At 45.0% G+C, this 15,867-nt stretch overlaps 1 protein-coding gene across 2 annotated transcripts in view; it reads left to right on the forward strand.

Moving 5' to 3' along the window:
* The first annotated feature begins 436 nt into the window (after positions 1–436).
* The window catches only part of PLA2R1 (phospholipase A2 receptor 1), a 104,892-nt gene continuing 89,461 nt past the window's right edge, over positions 437–15,867 (forward strand). For both annotated transcript variants that reach the window (XM_070422895.1, XM_070422896.1), the window contains exon 1: positions 437–536. In XM_070422895.1, the coding sequence (XP_070278996.1) occupies positions 461–536 (76 nt within the window). In that variant the 5' untranslated portion in view covers positions 437–460. The remainder of the gene's footprint in view (positions 537–15,867) is intronic.

Raw genomic sequence — 15,867 nt, forward strand, 5'->3', positions numbered from 1 at the left:
AATTTATAGGCCCCCTCCCGCACTCCCCCACCCCCTCCCTCCACCCCTCCCCCCAACCCCGCCCCTCTGGAAGCTGGAGGAGGTGCACAGGGCAGCCTCCCTCCCTCCCAACCCCTCCCCCCACCCCACAGCCAGGAATTTGTGGGATGGGCAGATGGTCCACCCCCTCCTCCTCCTCCTTTTAGGAGCCGGAATGGGTAGGACGGTGAAAGCCTCCCGCGGCTTTCCAGTCTCCCAGCCCGGAGCCCCGTGTGTCCGCACACAGTAGTAACAGGGGTGACTGAGTGACTCTCGGGGGCACTGGGGTGGTGAGACCCTCGGGAGGGGTGGAGCGCAAAGGTTCTGAGTTTCCGCCTCCCGCGCCCAGGGCCAGGCTCTGGGGCCGAGGCGCTGGCACCCCCCCCCCCCCGCTCCCCCCCAGGCAGAGGCACTGGGCGCCCGGCGAGCCTAGTGGTTAGCGATGCTGCTGCTGCTGCTGCTGCTGTTGCTGGGAGCGCCAGCGGCTCCTTCTCCCGAGCCGGTTCCCGAGTGGCAGGGTGAGTGCACCCCGGGTGGAGGGACCACATCGGCACGTCGGGGCTGGGGTAGGCAAGGGAGTGGAGAAAGGGCGAACCTGGGCGGCGAGCGAGGGCAGCCAGGGAGGCCGAGTTACCTGGTGGCCGCCTATCTGCAGTCTGAGCAAGCCTTGCCACCCCTTCCTCGGAGGCCCGCACCCCCTTCCTCGCGCCGCATCCTCCAGCTTCAGCCCGGGGCGCAAGGAGGGGCGGGGCCTGGGCTTGCAGGCAATTCTGCTCAACTGTGGCCGCGCGCGCGAGCGGGGCAAAGGAGGTTAGAAGGCTGTTCAGAACGTCAGCTTCCGAGAATTGTTTATTCGGGAGGAGCATCTCTCGGATAAATGATGGCACAAAGATGTTCCATTTTGTCCCCTCCCAAAGCAAGTGCTCTGGGTGTGCGCCGCCACTTGTGGAGTGGCCCACAGAGGGGAAGAAAGCTTAATATTCTCTGTTATCGCCTCTCAGACCTAATGGGGGAGAGGCGCCCCTGTGGCCCTGATCAGCTGTGGGAACTGGAGCAAGTTGCCGTTTTGACGTCATTTTCCCTCGTTATGGACAATGGGGTCTGCGCTATCCATAGGCCGGCTGAGGATTAAGGGAGACCCTTGGTAAGGCCCGTGGCACCCCAGGGATGGAGAGTTCCTTCAAAGTAACCCGCCTCCCGCCCCACCTGCAACACATGTGTGCACACACGGGTCAGCTCACCAAACATTTGTTGGGCACCGACTATACGTAAGATTGGTAAAGGGATGTGTAAAGAGACACGCGAGGCTGTCCTGCAGGGGCCCCGTTAGTGAATAGCTGCACGGGCTGCTCCAGCAGCAGAGAAGACAGCATCCGAAAGTGGAGGCTCCGTGTGAAGGGTCGCAGGGGGAAGTTCAACCAACCAGTGGGAGCCTGGGGCGGCCTCCATCCGCTCTCCCTTTGGGGATAAGTTCGGAGAGGGGGTAAAACAAGGAGTCATCCGTGGCTACGTTCATTGTTCTCCCTCTCAACATCTTATGTGTGCGTTTTTGAAGTGTCTTTTCTGAACTGTATTCTCTAGCACTCCCAGGAGGCGTTGTCAGGAGCAGGTTGAGCAGTTCTTATTCCAAAGTGGCCAAAGGAAGGAGGCCTCTTCCCTCCTGGGTCAGTTCAGTAAAAATGCTTCTGTGGATGCACATCTGACCTGCGGTGTGATCCGCAGCCACTAAGAGTTTGCTGTGCGGTACTTACTCCGTTTTAAAGTGTGGGCTTTGCCTGAGCACTAGGTACCTGGGACCGGGCAGCAGCAGCCCCTGGGACAGGAGCTGGAACCGAGCCACAGAGAGAGAATGCGCTGTGATCCTCTGAGCAGGGTTTAGCACGGATGGGCTAAGCCTTTCTATATGTAGCCGACCCAAATCCTGGCCGGAGAGGCTTCTAAGCAGTGCCTTCTCTTTAGTACTCAAGGACGTTCTGAAGCCAGTCCACCTGCTACTTTCTATACTCTCTAGGTGACAGTTAGCATAAGACACAGTTGGCACAGAGATTCTTCAGATATGAAAATGCTGCCTCTGGCGTTCTAAGGAGCACAGAGATTATGTGGCATTGAGTGTCCCAACCCTCAAAAAGGCTCCCCTCCTGGACTCCAAACACCCACATCAGTGAAATTTCAAGTATAATCTAGACAGATTTGAAATCAAGTTTTTCCTGCCTATACGCAAATGGAAAAACCAAAATCTTAGCACCGGAAGGGACCTGACACATTGTCTCCTCTAGCCATCTGTTTTTCAGGCATGGAAGCTGAGGTGTAGCTGTGTTTTGGGGTGTCTCCGTTTACCATTGTGTTCAATGCACCACACTGACTTGCTTTTAGCCATGATTGGCTTCCACAGATTAACTAGGAAAAAATATGCACCTATTTCAGTTCCATATCCACTAATACATGATATGTAATAATGCAAGGCAGATTATGCACATAGTATTTTTTATCCGAATTGTTTGATATGTATTATTGATTGTTCTGATATGTGTTATAAGCATCCCAGCCTTTCGGGGGAGGGGGAGGCAGACAATTGATGGTATTGTGCTGACTTTTCAATCATTTGTCAATGATTTTGCACTAAAAATAAGTAGATGCAGTGTTGTGTAGTAGTTAAATTCATGGGCTCTAGGAATCAGATTGCCTGGGTTCAAATCCTGGTGCTACTGTTTACCAGCTCTGTGACCTTGGGCAAGTTACTTAACCTCTCAGTTTACTCATATATAAAAATGATCCTAATAATAATACTTAGGAGTTGTCCTTTTGTTTCAATTTCACCATAACGCCCTCTTCCTCTGGCCAGTCCGGACCATTTTGACAGGTTGGCAGCCGGTAACAATTATTTATTGCCCTGAGCACAGCACCATACTTGGCATGTCTGCAGTCTGTCTTCTGGCCTCTCATTGATTATTCTAAGGGGCTTTATTGTGGTTCTGGAATCAGAACCTTTTCTTCTAACAAGTGCTGCAACTGGATGCTACTTACTCAAGTACCCCATATCCTCGGAGGACAGTAGGAAGCGTGATGAAGGAAGTGGGGCATCCTGGGGAAAGGTGGGCGTGGTCTCTGTGGCGGTTGCTAAAGGAAATGAATTGGGGGACAGGTAAACAGGTTTTGATGCTATATTGAGGGCTGAAAATTATATCTGTGAAATGGCCCCAACCAACATAGGAGAGTTTCCTTTGTAACATTCAGCTTCCCAGAGGCTAGAGTGGAGGGAGCCCATGGCTGTATCAGTTGTTGGGAATGGCCAAGGTAGCTCTTCGACTGGCCAGTGACCAAGGAAAGTGAAGTGCTGATGCGCGTGAGGTCCAAGGGCTTGACCATGGGGTCCTATCTGGAGAAAAGACTAAACTGGGTGGAGAGGGTGGGGGTGTCTTTCGACATCCTATGCCAACGGGAAGAGGGGCAAAGAGCTGGAGGCCTCAGTTGTTCATTCTCTGTCTGTCAAGCACGGTGTGCTTCATCTCTCTGTCTTGGTTTAGGTTCACCCAAAAGCATCCACTGAGATGTGTATTTATTTAGGCAAGTAATTTACTTGGGAGGTGACTCTAAAAGGCATGGTGATGGAGTGAGGAAATGAGACAAGGAAGAGAAGAAAGCCATTGTAGGTAACTGGGCTTCAATTTCACAAAAGTCCTTCTGACGGACCCAGTGAGGGGAAGCACAGACATTCATCTACCACCCCCACCCGTCACTGACGGAGAGTCCCTCCTGGGTCACTAATCTCCTGGCGCTCTGGACTGCACGGAGCTCTGTCAGGCAGGGAGTCACAGAAAGTCAGGCGAAGTAAATGAGAACTGTGCCAGGTGAGTGGCCTCCAGGGTCAGCAGTGAGGGCAGGGAACCAGCAGAATCTTCCACTCACCCACAGATCGGGGAGACAAAAATATGGTCAGATCAGATACTGTTCCCAAGAGGCTGAGAGTCCAGAGACAGATACTGAAACATAAGCAATTTCAAAACAGTGCAGTGGGTGTTATAAATAAGGAATGAGCAAAGTGCTGAAGGGATGCAGAGGAGGGATTGACCTGAGGGACTGGGGACTCACAATAGGGCATTTGTTTTGCTGAAGAGTAAGTAAATAGTTGCCACATGTGAAAAGGAGCTAGAACATTTCCAGGAAAGCATAGAGTATGTGCAAAGGTATAGAATCGCTGTGGGTGGCAGGAGTTCAATGGGCTGAAAGTTCTAGTCTGGGATCTTTTGGATGGAAGAAAGCGGGCTCTGAAGGTCACTCGGGCAGGGGCTGGATGTAAGGGTGCCAGGATCTCAAGGGGACCCAAGGCTTCTGGGGAAACCAAGAACAAGCCACTGGAACGAACCAAATATTTTTTCTTTCTTTCTGTCAGGGGCTGCTTGATGGTCCCTGTTTGGTTCTCCTTCTGTGAACTAGTTTTTTCTGCTTCAACTTGCAGGACTTTTCATGTGTAGTTCCCACAGCATCCTGGGAAGAGTTCCTTAATTTCATAGGAGAGGAATCTGGCCACACTGGTCACAGCTGGCTGGCCAGTCCCTGTGCTCTGCCCTGGAATCAGAGGCCTTCTCATGGCTGGTAGGCCACGTAGGGGTGTGAGGTGCACACAGGGATGTTGCCCCAACAGGTCCTGTGGATGAATAGACCCCCAGAATAGGGTCATGGCAGGACAGGAAGCTGTGACATGTCTATATTTGGGAGCATATACAGTATAGAGAGATGAGAAATGAAGAGTTTGGTTGGAGGGACTATGCTTAAAAGGGGGAAAATCTGATTGGTGATTGGGTACTGCTGAGAAGGGTCTTGTGAGTTTGGACAAAGGGAAACCAGAGCACACTTTTAGGTTTAGGAATGGCATGGTCAGTTTGGGACATGAAAAGGGTAATTTGAAGAGCAGCAAAAAGACCATCTGGAAGGTTAATGCAATTTCCCATGAAAAAAGACGCTGATGACCCAAGCTAAAAAGTCAGTCCCAGTAGAAATATTAAGGAGCAGATAGTTTGCATTAAGACTTTTACGGGGTAAAGAGGAAGAAGATAAAACATGGTAGACTCACTGAAAGTTAGGAGACAGGAGAAATGGTGGAATCGGAGGGGTAGACTATACAATGGAACTAAGGAGTTGTGGAGGTAGATTCGTTCTCAGCAGTGACCAGGGCCAAGGGTTGGTTGTAGGAGTGGTCACTGAAGTGGAGAGCAGGTCCTCGGAGCAGAGGTTGAGGAAACAAGCGTCCGGAGCAGTACAGACATCCATGTCTGAAAAAAGTTTCGTCAAAAAAATGTCCTTACGTAATAGGATGTGCAGCTGCTTTGCTACTCTCTTCCCTGCTCTTTTGTTTTGTAATGCTCGTCATTAAATTGACCTCATGACCCATTCAATGGGCCACAACCTGCAGTGGAGATAACACCAGGACAGAGTGTTGGGTCATCTGTGTGCAAGTTAAAGGCTTTGGAGTGGGGAGGACAACGGAGAATCTTCTGGTGTCAAATAGTGAATGTGAGGAAGGTGTTTAGGGTGGTGCATCTCAGGGTCAAGGAAGGAAAGACAGGGTGGCACCTGGGAGAGGTTTCTGAAGGAGGGTGATGAGAGTCACCACCTGGAGTCAGCAGTGGGGAGAAGTCCTTACCCTGAGATTTTCCCCGTAGCTTCCATTCCTAATGCAAAGGTGAAAAGGCTCCTTCAACTGCCCCTAACAATATCTAACATTTGGGGATTGGTTACTATGTGCTCTTTTACATATATTAACACATTGAATCCTCACCAAACTCAAGTACTGTTAATAAATACTCTTCTTTTACTGATCAAGGAGGGTTAAGTAATGAGTAATCTATAGGAACTTGTAGAGTGGGGATTCGAACCAGCCACTTAAACACTAATGCAAAGAACTCTTGGATAGCCTTGTGACTTTATGAAATAGGTCATCCTGATGTTTGAAGGCAGCGTGTGATTTAATTTTGTGGCAAGAGGAACTGGAGGCAAGTCTCTTACTCTCTCTGCAGCTCCTCCTTTTCCAAACCAGTACTTCCCACATGTGGGAGTGAATAGTTCATAAAGCAAAATATAATTGAGCAGAGCTTTTGATTGCTTTTTATTTTTCTAGGTGATTCCTAAACTCTGAGGATTTGGAGTTGAAGTGAAAGCATGTCAGATACTGGTTTGACTGCCCGTCCTGACCATAAATCACTCCAGCCATTTGACTTTGTTTCTCCCGTCTCTGTTGGTCATCTCTCAGAACCTCTTCCACTTCATGCAATTCTCATCTCAGTTTCCCTCACTGGCTCCTTTCCCCTGAGCTTCTGAGAGTCAGAATGGACTTCCAGTTTTCCTAGCTCTTTTTACAATTTCTCATTAAGCTCCTAACCTCTTTTCCTATTGTTGGCTGGCGCAGTAACTGATACCACACAATGGGGATTCCAAGCCATTGGCTGGAAAGGTTGAGCCACACAGAGAGCTCAGTTGTCCCCTCAGCTCCCCTTCCTTGACCTAACAATTTGCTTATTTACATCAGGTTTTCTGAAGAAATAATCCCCCCCCCTTTTTTTTGCCTCTTGTGAACTCATCCCTCTGTGATGAATCCTCTTATGATCTATTAATGTAACATACTTGAAACATGTATAGACCTTTGCGCCCATTTTCTTTTAGAAATTATCCTTAGAAGGCTTTGAAGAGATGTTTCAATTCAAACCTAGGAACATAAATTATATTTTTAATTGATCAAAGGAAATATTACAGTTTATAAAACAAACAAAACACCTTATAAACACTTGGAGAAGAATATTTTATAAAGCCACTCAATAAAAATGGAGATATATTATTATAATTTCTATAAATTAGGTTCTAATGAAACAGAGCTAAACAAAACAGCAAGAGGTTCCTGCTCTTTGTGTGTCCACATGACTTTTTAATTTATGGCACTTTCCAGACTACCACAGTTCCAAAGAAATATGCTAATAAAAAATGTTCACTGTTTCTGGTGTTTGGCATTCTGCTCTTGGGAACTTTCCTTTTCTTTTTTAAAATTTATTTTGTATTGGTTTCAGGTGTACGCATAGTGGTTAGACAATCATATACTTTACAAAGTGTTTTTCCAATATTTCAAGTACCCACCTAGCACCGACAGTTATTACAATACAGTATTATTGACTATATTCTCTGTGATGTACTTTACATCCCCACGCCTATTCTGTAACTACCAATTTTTACTTCTTAATCTCTTCACCTTTTTCACCAAGGCTCCCAAACCCCCTCCCCTCTGGCAACCATCAGTCTGATCTCTGTATCTATGAGTCTGAGAAGTTTCCTTTTCAATTATGAAAATATAAACAGGAAATTCTAAGTGATTATTTAACTATAATATTTGTCCTATTTCACTGCTATTTTGTGTTCAGAGTTAAGATTTGCTTTTTTCTTGTTAATATTTATAAAGTGTCCATAGGGATTGAGGTAATCATTATCAGGATCCGGATGAGGCCAGCACTAATTTTAAACCCATTGTGCAAATGGGGAAAGCAAGGCAGGTGCTCTTTACCTTCAAGCAGCTCTACCCTGAAAGAAATGTTCTGCAGTTTTCCACAGTCTTTTTCCTATCGTGTTAGCCTTGTACAAATAAGAATGGGGTGGGCTCTATGGGCATGTAACCCGGGCAGTCTCCTAGGGACTCATGCTCAGAAGGGCCTTGAACTTGGGGGTTAATGCTCTGTGGTTTGGGGTCTTGGAATTCTTAAACATTTTTACCTTTGAATTTGTGCTCTGGGCATGAAGTCTCATGGGGCAATGGAGCACGAGCCAGGGGCTTAAACATACCTCAAGCTCAGTCCCTACTTCCCTGGGTGGGTTTTCAGCCTCCCTCTTTGTATTCTTATCCTCCACCTACCTGGCAATCAGGTTGCATTGGGATTGAGGACTGGAGGCCCAGGGTCTAAGAGTGGATGGCCATTGGCATCTAAGGGCAGAGCAAGGCAGCCGCTGTCCCCCTGCGCTGGCAGCACCTCTCTATGTTCAGTGGGGACTAAGCGCAAACCTATCACCCATTCCCAATCCAAGTGCTGAATGTGTTCCCAGCCCTCTCTGGCATGGAAGTTGCAATCACTCACATGCTCATGGGAAATGTAGATGGACTCAACTTCCCTGCCCAAGCCAGGGCCCTGAATTTTCATTTTACACGGGTCCCTGCAAATTAGGCAGCCAGCCTGAATAGGAAGCATGGGGCCAGTTATGGTTGAATTGTATCCCCCTCAAAATGTATATGTTGAAGTCCTAACTCCTGTTAACGTAAAAAAAAGCACATTGAAACCTGTAAAGAATTTTTGTGAGTTTATTTGAGCCAAACTGTCGACATATGCCAGGAAGCAGAACCTCAACCGATTGAGATAATGCTCCGGAGAATGGTGGGGTTACATCTGCATTTATACATTGCAATCAAAGGAGGAACATAGGTGGGTTACATGAAATTCATTGGTGATAGATTAAGGAGGAGGGATAAGCAAAGCAGGGAAACCCCTGGGATTGGATAAAAAGTAAAATGATGGACACATACTTAGGTGGGTGCAGGAACAATTAACATGATGATGAAGGAATTTGTGGTATCTGTCCTGGGGCCCAGCACATTTGGTTGTGCCCCAGGGGCTCCAGATAAAGGGAAGTCACAAGTTACCCAGACATTTCAAGGGTATGTTATCATAGATGCAAAAAGACAGATAGGCTCAGTTAAGGTAAAGGTTGACCTGGTCGGTAAAGATACTGGCCTAGGACAGAATTGCCCACCATAACTGCTTTTAGTTAAAGTTTAATTTCAGACCATCCTTGGTGGTTACTTTAGGTCTCTGAGTTTGCAAGACTGCCATGCAGGCCTCCTCTGAGCTTGTCAGGTCAGCATGTGGCCCCTTTCTTCCACACTCCTCAATACCTCATAATGAAACCTTATTTGGAGATAGGGTCTTTACAGAGGTAATCAAGTTACAATAAAATGATTAGGGTAGGCCCTAATTTAATAAGATGATGTCCTCCCAAAGAAGGGGAATTTAGATAGAAATATGCATAGAGGGTAGATGACATAAAGAAACACAGGGAGAAGATAGCCATCTGTCGATAAGCCAGGGAGGCAGGCCTGGAACAGATCCCTCCCTCCTATGCTGAGAAGGAGTCAACGCTGCCAGCACCTTGATTTTTGACTTATAGCCTCCAGATCTATGAGACAGTCGTTCCTGTGGTCTAAGCCACTCAGTCTGTGGTACTTTGTCATGGCAGCCTGTGCAAATGACAGGGACGGAGGACATATTTACCATTAAAACACGGTTTTGTTTTCACTTCTGTCTTCCACTTAAGTAACTGTATACTTGTCTTCATTGGGTATATTCTCAAAGCAGTTACAATGGCTAGTCCTTATAAACATGCTGTCAATGACGTCCCATCTTTCCCAGCATTGTTTTGTTGTTGGTGGAGTTCTTTTCTGTTTGTTTGTTTTGATGGCCAAGTCCTTAGATCATATTCCCCCAGGGCTTCCACATGCTGGTGTCTGTGAGGGAAGTGTAAGAAAGTTCTGTCTTACTGTGTCTTGCCATAACTTGCTCTTTGTAATGAACGAGGCTCCCTGGTGACTGAGGTGGTATGTCATCAACACAGTCTGTAAGATAACATGGCTGCTGTCGGTAAGGATATTTACACTGGCAATGTCTGCTAGGTACTTCAGAGTTCAATATAAAGGCAAAATGGTGGAGAAATAAACGAAAAGCCAAAAAGAAGAAACATGTGTGCAACTCAGCTTAAAATTTCATTGGTAAGATACAGATACACCCAAGAACTTCTAAAGCCATAATAATATTTTCTGCAAGGGGCACTACTGCTAAATGAGATGGTCAGCGAAGGAGACACAGGGCCGCGAAGGAGAATGGCAGGGAGTGGCGAGTTCAGTCTGAAAGGGTTAATCCACTTCACACAGGGGTTGGTAACAGGCAATTTGAATACTCACAAAACCGGAGCCTGGTGGAGCTGATTAAGCAGGGTTTCATTTTCCCCCTCCTGTGAGAGGAGTATTGTATGCCTCACGGAACTTGAAACCACAATTTGGGGAGATTAGGGAGAAAGGGGAAAAGGACACATAAAGAGATTTAGCAAGAGGGGTCCACCGGCCTGTGGAGGTGGTTATTATCCAGGTTCAGAAGCTGCAGGAGAATAAAGAAGGCTCAAAGTCAAGGACAATGCTCCGGCAGGGAAACAGAAGGAGGTTCTGAGGCAGGACGGAGAGATCTTTTAGAATGCACTGTACCTTTTAGTTGGTTAATGGAAGGCAATTGATTAGGAAGGCACAGGCTTTGTTAGGAGCTGTCAGGTTGTTAAGAGACAAACACCAAACCTCAGATGATCTAGGATAAAAGCAAATACTCACTCAGAAAGGACCACGAAGGGCAGGCACACTTTTCACTTTGTTCTTTCAAGTGCAATGTACGTGCAGCAAGCATCAGACATTCCTTACTTATTGGTTTGAAAAGTCCTGTTAAGAATCCAGATTTTCTGCATCATTCAGCCATGAATGGGAATTGATTCGGCCAATTACAACACCCCTTCCTGCTACAGAGTAATGTCAGGAACACGATTAATCTGAAGCCATTGTTCCCGAGAGGGCACAGACCCACATTTGTGCAGCTGAAAAAGGTCAGTTCGTCTCCAGGGAGAAGTTGCTCACCTTTACGTGGGTTACAGATCGGACCCCTTCCATTCCGAAACTGAAATACTGTGAGAACAGCAAGGAACTGGGCAGATTCGAGACATGATACCAGGCATGAGGTGTGTGAGCCCTGCACCAGCTGTGTGAGTGGATGGAGTGGAAGAGGTTTAAACCCAGGGGAATGGCGGAGGAGATTGAAATTAGATTGCACTTGGCAAGCTGTGGCTTCCGAATAGCTTGTCTTAAACATTGCACATGGTGTGAGCCGTGCACTTGAACGTTTCCTTCCAGTTTCCTTAACGTGAAGCAGCACGGAGGCCAACGTTATGTGTGTATTGGATCCGATGGCCACTGTCATCGCCTAATTTATTGAATGCCAGAAAGCCCTTTGCTTGCCTAAAAGAGAGTATGCCTCTAGGAATGGTTGTTTTGTTTGTTGAAAGTGGTTTTTTGGTTAAATGTACAGACACCTCATCAAGGCTTAATCCTTCAAGCCATAGCTATTTACTTAACACTTCAAACTTTCAGCCAGTTCTAAGAGAAGAGCTGGGTAAAGCAGAAGGGGCCACCACCAGCAGGTGGAGGTGACCAGAGGGATGCAGAGGGTGAAGTGGGAGGGCCTCAAGAGAAACCTCCCCGGGGCCCTGTTGACACTGCTTCAACACGTGGATCAAAGCTGTAATAGTAGTCCCAGGCTCTAGACTCCAACCTCACGGTATCCCAGGGATTGGCAGGCATCTGGCAACCAATCAAATACCTGAAGCCAGAAAACAAGTCATTCTGGATTTTTCCAGAATCCTTACATTCCACTGATCACCAAATCCTGTCATTTATTCCCCCTGTGAATTCTCTCTCTGGTGGCTGGACTCTAGCCATTCCCTCCTTCCTTTCTCATCACCACCAGTTGAGTTGATACCTTCTGTCTCCCTTGCTAGATCATAGCAGTAGTCCCCAGACTGTTCTCCAGTTCCACTCATGGATGTCCCATCTCACCTGAATGAGAACTCTTCTGGGCCAGAACCTGGACATTTGCCTTTACGCCTGTATTCTCAGCTCCTAAATCAATGTTGGGTACTCAGTAAATGTTTTTGTTGAATGATTCACCACCCATATTTGTATTCCACACCACAGCCTCAGTCATGCCTTCTCTTGTTCCAAAATCTCCCTTTCATCTGAAGAGTAACATACAAATTTCTGAATAAAATTATTTGTAAAATTACCCCAAACCATCTCTTTCTAACTTCGTATTCTACAACTATTAAAGTCTTGTATATAGCTAGGCTCTCGACATCCTACAGCTGATTATTTTTATCACCTCTGAGCTTTGGTGGTTTTTGTTCTGTCCAGAATGCCCCCTTACCTGACACGTCACCTCTCCATCCATAGACTTCTTCCACCATCCTGAACTCTCTGTCTACAACAAGGACAGGCATCCATGCTAGTCTAGTTCAGCAATGTACTTCCATGTGTGAAAAATATTAGATCCCTAATAAATAATGTTTGTTGAATGAAAGTGTGTGTGTGTGTGTGTGTGTGTGAGAGAGAGAGAGAGAGAGAGAGAGAGAGAGATTTTTTTGATCTTCTTAGTCAAACTGATCTCTTCTGCCCCTAGATTCTACAACATTGTGTTTATACCTGTCATGTCAAAATATACTTTAAGTTATTTCTGTACATTTTATGAAATACTCCCAGGGAGAACATCAGTTCCTTGAAGGCAAACACTATGACATATATACTCTTTTATCTGCAGGGTCCCTAACACATGCCATATCAGGCACTCAATAAATGTTTGCTTGAAGTTACAAATCTCTTACTTTAAATTGCAATGACCCATAGCAGTACATTGTCTTCTTTCTGGGTTATTAATGAATGTGTGTAAGGAAAGCTATGCATAGACCTATATGGTCCTCACTGAATATATGGGTATAAAACTTCTAAGGCAAAATTAATTGGGGGGGGGGGGATGTAAAGAAATGATTCAATTAAATAAGCTTTACAGCTCCATCCAGTTCTGAAGTTCATGGGTCTGCATTTATGAGTAAAGTTAGTCTTCTCTGCCATGTCCATATTCCTTCCAGCACTGGCCAGTGTGGCTCAGGAGTTGAGTGTCGACCCAAGAATCAGGAGGTCATGGTTTGATTCTGAGTCAGGGCACATGCCCAGGTTGTGGGCTCAATCCCCAGTAAAGGGTGTGCAGGAGACAGTTGATGGATGATTCTCTCTCATCACTGATGTTTCTATCTCTCTCCCTCTCCCTTCATCTCTGAAATCAATTTATTTTTTTTTAATTTTTTAAAAATATATTTTATTGATTTTTTACAGAGAGGAAGGGAGAGGGATAGAGAGTTAGAAACATCGATGAGAGAGAAACATCGATCAGCCGCCTCCTGCACACCCCCTACTGGGGATGTGCCTGCAACCAAGGTACATGCCCTTGACTGGAATCGAACCTGGAACCTTTCAGTCCCCAGGCCGACGCTCTATCCACTGAGCCAAACCGGTTTCGGCTCAATTTATTTTTAAAAAAATTAAATTAAATTATCTCTTCCTAAAAATGGTCTCAGAAGTAGACAGCAGAACCACTGACTTCCAAGGATTTTATTTAGGAAAAAAGGATGAAATTTAGTTTATAAATTTCTTCTAGTGATTCAGTCCACTTTCTCCCTCTAAACTTATAATTATGAAGGGAAGTAATAACATTTACTGCAAAGAGATTTAGTAATTCTGGCAGTACTTCATTAATCACTTAATCAGTATTCAAGCAGAACTGATGTCCTTGACATATATAATCAATCTTGATTCCGCCTGCATTTGATTTTCATTCTTTTTGAAATCTGGATATAGACACTAAGGATAGTGGCTTATTTTCACATTATGTTTTTGTTTCGGAAAACCCACGTATGCATAGAATGATAATCAGAATATTAATACCTAGGTTGGGTCTCCCCATAGCTCCTTTGAAAACAATTGTTTTCTCTTCAGTGAATTTATGGAGAAGAATGCTGCTAGGACCAGATTCTCTTATAGTTGAATGGGAAAGTGGGCTTGGGTCATTTTTTAGCTCAGCATGACATAGTATTCTTTTAGAGATGACAGGGTTATTGTTATTGATAAGCCAGAGCTACTTGCTTTGATACATTCTGAAGAATTTTTCCAAAGCTACATTCTAAAGGCAGCTGGGCATAGAAAGGTAATAGCAGCCCAAAGCTGAGTGGCAAGGTTGTTTGTCTAATACCTTCTACTTTGGAAAGGTATTTTTATGATCACTGGAGTAACTACAGACGTTCTGATTCTACCACTCCTTTTCTCTTAACACTTCATAATTTGCATGTTTAAAAACATTATTCACCCCAAATGTTATTGATATTTAATTTCCATATCCACTTACAAACCACAACCATCAACTGCTTGTTGACATCATATGTTTCTCTCTTCCCTACAAAAGTGCTGCAATATAGACTTTACAAATAGATAGTGTAAAAGATGAACGAAGATTTAAATCACAGTTGCACATGTAGTAGAACAAACAAGACAACAATTTTGTTATCTGGTTGTTTGAAGAATATGTTTCCTCCATGAAAGTGATATCTTGGTATTTAAGGATTGTTTGAAACTAATACTTCTGCACCCACTGTATGCTACAGAAGCTAAAGTAAAAATGAGCTTTTGTTCTAATGATATAAGAAGAGAAGTCTTTGGAGGGTGCTCAGATTAGCACTCTATAGGTGTTCAACTAAATCTATAGCTGGATCTACAGGTCAAGAATCAGGAAGCCAGAGGGATAATAATAACAACAATTCACATTTACTGAGGTCTTCCCATGACGAGGTAGTGTGTGGCGTGCTTTGCATGGATTAGAATGAAATCATATGAAATCTTTCTCTGCCTAACTTACTTCCCTTAGCATGATATTCTCAAGACCCATTCATGTTGTTGCAAATGGCAGTATTTTATCATTTCTTATGGCTGAGTGGTATTCCATTGTACCACATATTCTTTATCCAATCCTCTATTGAAGGACACCTTCATCATTTCCATGTCTTGGGCTCTATGAATAATGCTGCAGTGAAACAGGGATGCATGCATATTTGCGAATAAGTGTTTTCAAATTTGGGGGGTAGATGCCCAGAAGAGTGTTTTTTTAAGCTTACCCAAGGATATATTTATTGATTTTTAAAGAGAGGGGAAAGGAGAGTGAGAGAGACATAGTTGTGAGGGAGAAACATTGCCGGGGTTCATGTTCCAGCATTAAGAAGGGTTAAGCAATCTGGAGAAGGGGCTGTGTATAACTTAAGTATGAGTCCAGAGACGAAATATAATTTTGAAAGACATATGGGGGTCAGAGGAGCCTAGCTCAAGAAAACTAAGATCTCTTCATCTCAGGACCCCATGCTTTTTATTAACATAAATTGTCCTGAGGCGAGGCAGAGATATACACTTCAAAGGGTACGGTTTCCATATACACAAGCATTGTCAGAATGGGGAGAATTAGCCTACAACTGTTCAGGTGTTTGGCCAATAGGAGGCAATAACATATAGATTAAGATGCCCTGAGCTGTCTGGCAGCAAGCAATCATCCCTTTTCAGGTTTGGGGAAATGCCTTCAGCCATTCCCAACAGGTGACAATATATGTGATTCAGCCCTTGTTGAGTCCTCAAGTTCCATCAACCTTTTGATGAAACTCTTGCAATTATGACATGCTGGAATTGGCTTCCGGCAAAACATCAATCGATTGTGTCCCCTGCACATCCCCACCAGGGATCGAACCTCCAATGTTTTTGATGTACAGGACAATGCTCCAACCAACTGAGGTTCCTTTATTTGTAATTTTTTGAGGAACCTCCATACTGTTTTCCATAGTGGCTATACCAGTTTACAGTGAATAAGGGTTCCTTTTTCTCCACAACCTCTCCAACACTTGTTATTACTTGTCTTGTTAATAGCCATTCTAACAGGTGGTATCTCACTGCAGTTTTGATTTGTATTTCTCTAATATCTAGTGAAGTCGAGCATCTTTTCATATATCTTTTGGCCACTTGTATGTTTTCGTGGATGAAGTGTCTGTTCAGGTCCTCTGCCCTTTTTTTGGTTGTTGTTAATTCTCACTGATATTTCCCCCCCATTGATTTTTAGAGACAGTGGAAGGGAGAAGGGGAGAGAGGGAGAGAGA

The sequence above is a fragment of the Myotis yumanensis genome, unplaced genomic scaffold, assembly GCF_028538775.1.
Source record: "Myotis yumanensis isolate MYYU_CA2020_CCGP unplaced genomic scaffold, mMyoYum1.0.hap1 SCAF_8, whole genome shotgun sequence".
Classification (NCBI taxonomy): domain Eukaryota; kingdom Metazoa; phylum Chordata; class Mammalia; order Chiroptera; family Vespertilionidae; genus Myotis; species Myotis yumanensis.